The sequence below is a fragment of the Limulus polyphemus genome, unplaced genomic scaffold (genome assembly GCF_000517525.1).
Source record: "Limulus polyphemus unplaced genomic scaffold, Limulus_polyphemus-2.1.2 Scaffold2, whole genome shotgun sequence".
Lineage (NCBI taxonomy): Eukaryota > Metazoa > Arthropoda > Merostomata > Xiphosura > Limulidae > Limulus > Limulus polyphemus.
Window position 1 is genome coordinate 3,083,420 of NW_013665612.1, and position 11,108 is coordinate 3,094,527.

General features: G+C 31.2%; 1 protein-coding gene across 1 annotated transcript; it reads right to left on the reverse strand.

The window, feature by feature from the left end:
• Window positions 1-4,085: 4,085 nt before the first annotated feature.
• On the reverse strand, window positions 4,086-8,523 carry LOC106467182 (40S ribosomal protein S19-like). The gene is made up of 4 exons (XM_013927540.2): window positions 8,439-8,523; window positions 6,124-6,194; window positions 5,620-5,720; window positions 4,086-4,302 (listed from the first exon to the last, which is right to left on the reverse strand). The coding sequence occupies exons 2-4, from the start codon at window positions 6,192-6,194 to the stop codon at window positions 4,115-4,117; spliced, it is 360 nt and encodes a 119-aa protein (XP_013782994.1). The 5' UTR covers window positions 8,439-8,523; the 3' UTR covers window positions 4,086-4,114.
• Between the last annotated feature and the right edge of the window lie 2,585 nt (window positions 8,524-11,108).

Genomic DNA, 11,108 nt, shown 5'->3' on the forward strand with positions numbered 1-11,108 from the left:
TTGTATACTCTGGAGCTCTTCTGTTATCAATAGTTTTAACTTATTTTTCATCTTTCAATTTTTTATGTATGTTATGTCTGATATATAAGAAATTAGTTTTATTGTTTGATTATTTTGAGAGGATTGTAATAAACTTCTAATCAACATAATTTCAAACCTAAACTTCTGTGTTCATCAGCTATGAAGTGATTCTTAAAAAAAAATGAATACAACTAAAACGTAACAATTCTTGAATTATACAGTGAGTAGTAAAATAAACCAAAAAACATACTGTTGTTCAAATTTTTTTCTTATATTTGAATACTCATTATAAGCCTGAAAAACATAAGTCACAAACATGAGATGAGTGGCAATTATAGAATTTCCCAGTCTCTTGAATTATACAGTGAGTAGTAAAATAAACCAAAAAACATACTGTTGTTCAAATTTGTTTCTTATATTTGAATACTCATTATAAGCTTGAAAAACATAAGTCACAAACATGAGATGAGTGGCAATTATAGAATTTCCCAGTCTCTTAATTGATTACCCCATTATTTTTGTAGCCTACCTAGGTATTGATTAGCTGTGAAAATAATTAATGAAAACTGTTTTAATACAATTGACAGAATGAAAAGTATTTACTGTTTTGTGAATAATTACTATTTTGTTGTACTTTGAATAGGAAATTACTCTGATTGTGAGTTGTGTTAGACAGAATTATTTCCCACCTTAACATCAGGTCTAAGTTAGTGAACAGAAGAGGGGTATTGCATGTGGTATGTCACACATTTTGGCTGTGATCTCATGAAACTTGCATTCTTTAAGTTTTAACTTTGCTGTTATCATAACTTTCAGTTTTTTCACCAAGATGGAAAATTTAATTTACAAATCACTACTAAGTTTCATGATATTACTGTAATAAAATAGATGTTTTTCTTGGACCTTATTTAGCATCTTAGAAAATTGGAGGTTGAATGGCTCCTGCATTGTGCATTGCAGCCGATGAACAGTACTAAGGCTTCAGTAACTTACTCTATTCTAATGTGTGTGAAGCAAGTCTTAGGTTTCAGAGGGAATTTTTTTTTCCTATGTAACTTAGACAATAAAAAGAAGATAATTTTAGCTTGACACACAAAAAAATCATAAATTATGTTGATGGTCTGCAGTTATTTCCAAAAATTAAGAGTTGCATTTAATAAATTTAAAATAACTAAAAATAAAGAAGCATATAATTTTTTAAAGGTTCAAACATGTTCAGTTTTGCATTTTAAATAATGAAAATAAATAGGATTTATTTCTCAAATATTTTTCTCATTACCTGGTTTTTTTTTTAATTTTTGCACAAAGCTATACGAGGGCTATCTGCACTAGCCGTCCCTAACTTAGCAGTGTAAAACTAGAAGGCAGCTAGTCATCACCACCCACTGCCAACTCTTGTTACCAACAAATATTGGGATTGACAGTCACATTTTAATGCCCCCACGGATGAAAGGGCAAGCATGTGTGGTGGGATGGGGATCTCATTACCTGGATAAATGTAAATGAAGTAACATGTTAGATTTTAGACTTAATTTCTGTTCAGTACTTTAAACAGTTAAAATCTTTTAAAAATACTAAAATATGAACCAATATGAAGGTCATTTATTTCCTCAAAATTTGTCTTATGTTTAACAAGTATCTCATAAATCAGTTAAATGTTTAACATTTATGAATACTTAAATTTTTGAATCTTATAATTTGTACATACTGACATAAGCACTAATGGTCCCAACAGTTCCTCATAAATATCAAATGAAGTTAATAAAAGAAAATAATTTAGTAGCTGAATGAAAAACAACATTTGAAAAAATACACTACAGCAAAGAAAACCAGTCCTTTATCCAATTACATACTGGGGCAAATGAAAATCCAGTAAGCATCCAACACCAGGATAATAGGATGTATTTCAAATGAGGAAACACTTTGAATCAAATAGTCTTTATAAAGTACTTCAACCATGCCTCAATGCAAATCAATAGATTACAGTTAAAAATGTATTTATTGTATAAATATAAACAAATGTTTTAAAGCTTCTTACAAGATGGAAAAATAAAAATGAGGTTAATAGCCCACATTTACAGAACTAAAATATTTTATAAACTGGTTTATGAAAAATGGATACCATGTCATTGTTAGATAATGATTAAAAATGGCTATTGGACAATACAAATTGTAAATTACTTTGTTGCATATCCTTTCACTTTTGAAGCAATTTTCACTAACAATCACAAGCATGTTACATTAAAATATGCAAAAGGTTATAGTAAAAAATTTGCATTTTCTGTTACCTATTTATTTCTTGTCAATGATATATAGTGGTAAAACAATTTTTCTGCTATTCCTTTAAGTTCTCATAGGAATAAGTAGCTATTAGTATTTAATTCTAATCATCAAAAAAAAATTGATGTGTTTCAAGTTCAGAACTAGATAACATTCTTTTCTTCCAAGATCTGCTGGTAAGTGTTGGCCTAATGAATTATTTGATGATCATATTAAATCTAGTTTAAGAAACCTGGATGTAATGCTTTCCTTGTTAGAATTATTGATACAAGTTACATGCCAGTGGAATATGACTGTGTAATCTCAGCTTCAACATACACCAGTAAATTCTTGTATTGTCAATCAACATTTTCAGAGTGCCAAATAACTTAATATACCTTAAGACACAGACATTTTAATTTATGCTTGAAAAATCTGCTTTCCTTCTTTTTAACTGAATGCACATGGAAAAAGAAAGTTGATTATAATTCCAATGTATAACGTGTATCTACACAAAATATGGCAAGCTTTTAATAAAGTGAACAAATATGTTGTATACAAAAATGGATGTTTTACAAAAGTATTTGTATGTACATGAATTGGCAACAACAGTCTGACTCTTAGAAGCCAAAAGAGCAAGGTGACATTCATGAGGATAAAAACTTTTGTCCGCCTTACAGTTTACATACTGTATTTCCATAACACTTAGAATCTCCAAAGTACAGTTCCCTGTACATTTACACTCCTCTATCACAAACCATTGCTAGATCAGCAACACACAGTAAAATGAATCGATAATAATCCCAACACCAAATACTTAATACCATGTTGAATGTCACTATGTGAAAGGTCATAGCATGTACTCTTTGATTCCCACCCATGCACACACAGTTAACACCTTCCTTATTGAACTACCCTGGTTGCGACTAAAACTGGCAATAAAAAACGATAAAATCCTTTAAAAAACACTAAAATTTGAAGATAGTCTAATCAACAAGAGTTCCCCACATATATATATTTTTATCACTTCTAGAAATGTAGCATTTTAAATCTAAACCTTTCATTCCACAAAATGTTAATGAAGTACTACAAACAGTGTTAATAATTGGTCATTATCCTTAATAGATACTGATTTTTTTTCCAATCAAACTAATATGTAGAATAAGCATTTTTTGTATTTTTATCCAATATTTATTTTACTGAAGTTTATGCTTGCTCTTTTGCTACCTTTCATTTCACAACATAGTTATTTATACAAGTTTTTGCAAAATCTGAATGTAATAGCTTAACTGTATATTTCCTGAAGGACACCACACATTTAAATTTTTTACAATAGTCTACGAGTAGATAATGAAAAATAACTGAAGCCATAATCATAAGCACAGAATGTTCAAAATCTCAAGTTGCATTGTTTTTTTGATATTTAATTTTTATTTTTCCCCTCTGAAACTGCACTTAATTGCTTACGAAATCGACTCTTATTTTATCTTGTAATTTTACTGTATCATTGTTAGAGATGTTTTAATCAGCTCTTGTATTAGAGATTTAAAGAAAAAGGATTAATTTATGTTATGTCTTCATATTCAGGGGTCGTCGTCTAACAAGCCAGGGAAGGAGAGATTTGGATAGAATTGCTGCTCAAGTAAAATCAAAGACCCCTAAATGAGCGATATGGATGTTTATTGGTTTGTAAACGTGTTAAATAAATAAAAAATGGAATTATAGATAGTATGAAAATTAGGATTTTTATTAGTAGATTTTTTGTGTTAAAAAGGAATAATTTGTCAACATGCACAAAATACATGATTTTACAGCACTAAATATATCATACTACTCACCCATTATCATCTTTTTCAACCATCTTCAGTTGTTCTAGAGCCTGAAGTGCTTTCCGGGCAATGCTAGAAGAACCTCGGCAGAAATGAGCTGGAGCTGTGCCTCTACGATGTCTGCCACCATAAATTTTTGTTAGTGCCCCAACCCCAACAGGTGCTCGAAGATAGAGATGGCGAGCTACAGAGGCTAAAGAAAGATATTTGAGTGATAAGTAGGACCTCAAAGTAATTATAATCAATGTTTACATTTTAAAAGAATCAAAATGCCAAGGTAGTTAGCATATAACTAATACAAATTAGTACCATGATCAGAAATTTTACTTTAACTACAAATCTGAATCTTAACCCTTTTGCTGCAGGAGAAGGTGCTTTCACAATAGTTTTGGAATAAATTCTGGGGCTTTTCCAACATTCACTGCTTTACTCCTGCAGCAATATTTCACTGTTTAGCTATAACACACTTGAAAAGAGATAAAGATAAATTATGCTTTCACTTGAGCAAGAGGTTTCCCTTTCTATTATCTCACAAATATCAAAGCAGCTAATGTTGGAGGAGACCCAAGATCTATCCCAAACTAGTTTTGAATATTGAATGCCTGTACAGTGTTCCCTATTGTATGTATATAAAGATGAATAAATCATGTAACTAACCAAAGTAGGCCTAAAAATTCTTTGCAAGCAACTTTGGAGTGCAACTAAAAAGTGAATGAATATAGTTCACCAAAGAAAAATCATAATCCTGCTTTAGTAACTTTGAAAACTGCAACACTAACAACAACAAAATTGTAGAGGGAATAAGCACTTCTGCTTCAGTGAAAGGGTTAAATAAAGAATAGAAAAATAGAAAAAAATTGGCAAGATCACTTCAGATCACATAGGGCTCAAACTAAATTATACTTGATTGTTTTGACTTTCTCCTTAATTTCAAATAAAATTTGCAATTAGGCCATATTATTACTACCAGACTAATATAAAAGTCCATCAAAAACCATTGCTGAATGATTAACAAAAAAATTATAGAATTTATCTAAAACAAATTTGTCTGTACCTCTAAAATGCACCTATTCTTAACTTATTTCCTCAGTTTTGAAGTAATTCTTTATTCACCACATTTTTAGGAAAAACTTTTTAAAACCATGACTCTGTAACATTGGTAATAGTAGGCCTATTTGAAGTCTAATTTAAGCATTAGGCCTAATACATACACATAACGTAAGGCTCAGCTGAAACACTACTTGGTAAATGTTATTTTGCTCTTTGCTACAACTTAGTTATAAAACTTCTGAATTAAGCTATTTTGCTGTTATATCACCAAAGTTATAAGAAAAATAAAGAATAGAAAAACAAATTTTTCTAATAAATTAACATGAAAGATCAGTATTCAACTTAAGCACCATAGTTGGCCTAAGGACAATCAGATGATAATTTTGCTGCTAAGCGACAATGTACAATGTTGAGCATTACCAAAAAAAGGAGCACTATCTCTTAATAAAGATGTACATACCACATCTAACATAGAACCAGTCTTCATCATAAGGTGCCAGTTCTTTATAGATCCCCGTTTTGACTAAATCAACCCAATCTGGGATTCTAAGTTTTCCAGACCTACAAAAAATTTAAATTAAATAATCTCCAGGAAAAAATAAATCCACAACAGATTTTTATGAGTTTGGTTTTGTATTTCTCGTGATAACTACAAAAAACAATATATATATATATATATATATATATATAAAGAGCAATAAAGAGATAGAAAAATAAGCAATTCATGGGCTCATTCCTATATTTCATGTTAGGTACAAGTTACTTTTCATTGAATATTTTAAACAGTTGATAGAAACACCGATAAAAATTATAACATTTGCTAAAAATAGCAAAACTTCTGAAGAATTGGAAATTAACTTTTTTTTATGAATTCATACAATCTTTGATATTCAAAGTTAACTAATACAGTCAACCAGTTATCCAATTTATAAAATGAAACAATATTTAGAAAGTCTGGAATTACTTTTTCAAGAAAGCAGCAAAAGCTTGCACAAAATCATGCTGGTCAACATCCTTCACACTGATTGAAGGCATCTGAAAAAAAATAGTAATACAAGTTGTATAGATTTTTTTTTTTACATTATTGAAAATTAAATATAGAATTTGAGATATCTGTGGTACCATGCATTAAATTATTTACATATCACATACTAATGGTAAAGTTCATCATAATTTATGTTCAGTGTAAACAAATATATTACTAACAGCTTCCCGGGCTACAAAGCTATATTTTCTTTCTATAGCAGATTACACTGTGTTCTGAACTATGCAAGGTAACAATCCATAATTATATTAGAGGTGTATGGCACCATCTCAAAAATCTGTGGTATTAATAAACATCAGTTGTACTATGGGAAAATTACGGTGAAACAATCTGACACAGTTTGAACAGTAACATGATTGTCTTAAATGGTCACAGGTGCTATTTGCCTCAGTACAAGTGGCTTAATGAACTTTCTTTGGTCAAAAGACATGCTGTGGAAAATTGAAAAATACTAAAGTTAAATTTTACAAATTTACTTCTATGAAGTAGTTCAAGCCAAAAGCTAGTTTTTGTGTTCTCTGAGTAAGGTATACTAACTTATTTATCATTAACAGTATTAGTAATACTATTTAGTATGCCAAATGTTATTACATCTTATTTTGACTTATTAGTGATGAAAGTGCACAAAAGATGTTAAAAAATCTACCTCAAATGACTTGTGAAATGAAGTATGAAGCTGATCATAAATTGGGAATACAGAATACCATTTCTGTTTTATGGTAAACAAGATAACATTTGAAGAAACTATTTTAAAAGTAAAAAGGTAGTTAAGCATAATCGATAAGGCAATAGCAAATCAGTTGGAAGGCATTGCATTCTCTGTATTATAAAGTAGCACATTTTATAGTTTGGCACCCACTAATAATGTACAAGGGAATTCTATGTTTTGTACTGCTCACTAACAGTGTAGAAATGTCACTCTTCCCACACACACTGGGCACAGGTTGTTTTATGTTATTTAAAGATGTCTGTTATGCAAGAGTCGCATGTCAGATAAACCTCAATATTAAATATTGGCACTAATGCGTTTTAGACCTTTACTTTCATTGAAACAGTAAAGCAAACATAGGTGCATAATCGAACTGGTGTATTTAAGTGTTTTTACACTAAAAAAAAAAGAAACCTATCATTCTATAAGTATTTGAAGAGCTTGTAACATTCTGCCACAATTTAATTTTTCATATTGTAAGCTGAAACTGGCAGCTTGTACATAATTGAATAAATAGAGTTGTTTAAACATTTGTTTAACAAGTAAAAGCTTGGAATGATCTATTCTTTCATTGGGGGTGTGTCTGTTAGCCAGACAAGTTTCAGAGAATTCCACTCCTCATCAGTGACCCTGGACAATACCACCAATATATTGTTATTGACAATATACTTTATTGAATCTATTTTAAAATTTCTTGAAATATCAAAGGACATATCCTTCAAAATGAGTTGTTGCAAAAATCAGAGTACACATGTACAGAGCTAAAATACAAGTCCTACTAACAGGGTTAGCTTTGAGTGTGCCTGTTTTCAATGCAAACAACCCATATTCTGGTTTTTATTCAGTGGATGATTGGAATATCAAATCAGCACAATCATTGCCTAAAATGAGATGCTTGGAATCAGCTAAGCACTTTTTTGACCAAGACTACCTAAGATGATAATGGCATTATTGAAAACACACGAATCTCATTACTGACAATGATAGTACAGTGAAGTTAGTCATCTTTTGTTAATATATTTAAAATTAAATGTAAACATACATGATTAATGTGTAGATATACACTTTCACCATAAGCTCATCACACTGGTTTTATTATTTTCATATTTATGCAAGTTTTTGAAACTAGCATGGTCAAACCCCGATATTTAAAATTGCACAATTGTAATTTTATTAAAATCAAACAGGCTGTACAACTCTGAAAGTGAAATCTAAATTAATAAATCCAACTTAAAAGTAACAATGAAACAAAGCGTGATATAGTTAGATATTCTGTATTCACTATGCCCGAGGTTGAAGTGTTAGGCTTAACTAATGTTTATTAGTTCACAGAAAAATGATTTTTATTGGTTTACTTTTGCTGCATAAATTTAAGGATCAGCTATGTTACTGTTAAGTATTGTGTATTATTAACTTAAATGCTTAAAAAATATATATTCTAAACAAAAAAAGACATAACAGAGAATTTCTTTTCGTAAACATAAATAAAAGATCTACACTAACACAATCTTAAAAACAATCCTACCTTTTCAACGTGTACTTAAAGTAAGAGAGAGAAAGAGCACGGGGTTCGAAAATCTAGAACCATGGACAAGACAAAGAGACTTTACTGCCATCTCCATTATTATTATTATTTTATAATTGAAATAACACTTTATAAAGAAAGAAATCAGTGCCACAAGATGTGAATGTCACAAGAAATGACTAAAAATTATTTACACCATTCGTTTGCGATAGTATTTTAAACTGTATTTCTTTATTCGAAACTTACACTTATAATCAACAACCAAATAATTTAGCGAATTTATAAGGGCATTTGGTTTTAGATGGAGAAGTGAGCAAGTTTCTACGTTATTGTTTATTTAGTTGAGTAGATCTATGTAATAATTTTTATATTTAAAACTACTGTTTTAATATTGTTCTTTTTGTTGTTTGTTATTAAGCACAAAGCTACACAAAGGGCCATCTGTGCTCTGCCCACCATGGGTATTGAAATTACTTAAAGAAATATATACTATTAAATTCTTAACAAACTAAGAATTTTAACAGCGTTGGTCACAAATATGTTCTAGGCCTATTGTACAACACAACATGGATTTACAACAGTTTCTGTCTTGAATTCTAAAGTATCAGTTTCAATACAAATAATTATTCACATTTAACTAAATAATCGTCATTTTTAGGTGTGTGTGTGTGTGTGAGAGAGAGAGAGATAAATAATTAGTTACCATTGTGTATGTACAACTGTGCATTCTCTTCGAAGATGACTTTATAACATATTGTTACGTCTCCGTTTGTTAATTGATTTTCCGTAACTTCGTTCCGACGAAACTTTAGCGACACAAGTCCTTACTTAATAAAACTGGTTTATTCTTTCCGAATACAACTTTACGACACACTTATTTTCAACAGTCGCGCTAAAACAAACGCTATAACAACAATACGTCTCTCTCTCTGACTGCAGATCAATTACACACTGTCTACACACATTACATTATTGCGTCACGTTGTCACCCTCTTTTATATACCAGACTACCCTATATCTAGTAAATGCTAGAGCATTCGCCAAAGTACAGGATAGTTCTAGAAAGTAGAGGGCGTAAGAATAGTCACGTGATCTCGATGACGCAACAATATTCTTTGAAGCAACATCATCTAGTACTCCAAAAATGCGGTCTTTCGGTCCCTATTCAATTTCTAAATATGTTTTATGGTAAATGAGGAAGGAAAGTATCTATTTCATCGTTTAGAAGATTATGAAAAATATCCAAATTCCAAGCTTAATTTTACTTAATACACGAATTTGTTCAACCATCGCATACCTCAAGAAGGTGGAAAATGAAAAGGGCATTTATGCTATTCCATACAAAGACATAACAGTCAAGTCGCCGGATGCAGCAACTGTAGAGTTTTCTCCAATAGAACTGTTGATACGGGAACTAGAATACCGTCCTTCTCATTTAATAAATGGATTATATACATCATTTTGTAACGAAAACTACGTTGCAGGGCTATTGTTAAGATGCACAATCGTCAGATGAAACATTACTGGATGTAGCTACATGTACACTACCAACGTGGTAAGTCTCCAAAATATAAGGTGTTTGTCAAGAGGTTTTAGAGCAAAATCGAAATAAGCAACTCAAAGGAGAAGTGGAGAAAAAGAAAAATTGTTTCTGTTGCAGGATGATTGGTCTCTTCCACTGGCCATTGAGTTCAGCTGAGTGGTGAAGATTCAGCTTATAGAGAAGCCAAGCCAGTGTCTAGTTTAATTGTTCTCTATTCTTCTTACTTTCTCGTTTAGTTTGTATGGATTTAAAAAAAAAAGCTCATTGTCATTACATTTTTTAGGTAATATCTTTAAATTTAAACTGTTCGTCTTTGAGAAATTTTAGAGGAACAGTTATGTATTATTTCTCTAGTAAGTTAGACATTATACATATAGTTTTATACATGATATAATTTCTTTTGAGAATGTGATTATTCAGGCACACCGGTATCCGATAGTAGCATAAAAACGTAGTTAATAATCCATATTCTAATAGTATATAAGTTTCAGGTTCTTAAATTTATATCTTATAAGACAATATTTAAAAACAAAAATCCTGAATTTCCCCTACTGTGAGAATTTCTCTCTAGACATCCCCTTAAATTTATTCATCACCCCCTCCAAGAAGTACGAAATTCAACGTAAATTATTCGTTATGATTTTGTCAAGACAATGTGCAATCCAGATTTCTCGGAAAAAAATTTGTAGCCTTTGATCGAGAAATTTACGAGAAAATGTCTGGTAGACAGATAGTTTGTTTGAATTTCGCGCCGTCCCTAATTTAGCAGTGAAAGACTACAGTGAAGGAAGCTATTCATAACCACCCACCGCCAGCTCTTGGGCTACTCTTTTACAAACGAATAGTGTGATTAACCGTAACATTATAATACCCCCATGGCTGCAAGGGTGAGCATGTTTGGGGGGACGGAAATTCGAACTCGCGACCCTCAGATAGCGAGTTGATCGCCCTAACCACCTGGCCATACCAGGCCGATAGAGAGACAGACATTGTTTGTTTGTTTTGTAATTAAGCACAAAACTACACAATAGGCTATCTGTACTCTGCCCACCACGGGTATCGAAACCCGGATTCTAGCGTTGTAAGTCCGCAGACATACCGCTGTGCCACTGGGGGGCAGAGTTATT

Coding starts and splice junctions, on each gene's coding strand:
- LOC106467182 (XM_013927540.2), bottom strand. CDS start 6,194: ATGCCTTCAATCAGTGTGAAGGATGTTGACCAGCATGATTTTGTGCAA. Junction 5,721..6,123: donor TTTGCTGCTTTCTTGAAAAA/GTAATTCCAGAC, acceptor AATTTTTTGTAG/GTCTGGAAAACTTAGAATCC. Junction 4,303..5,619: donor CTGGTTCTATGTTAGATGTG/GTATGTACATCT, acceptor ATCTTTCTTTAG/CCTCTGTAGCTCGCCATCTC.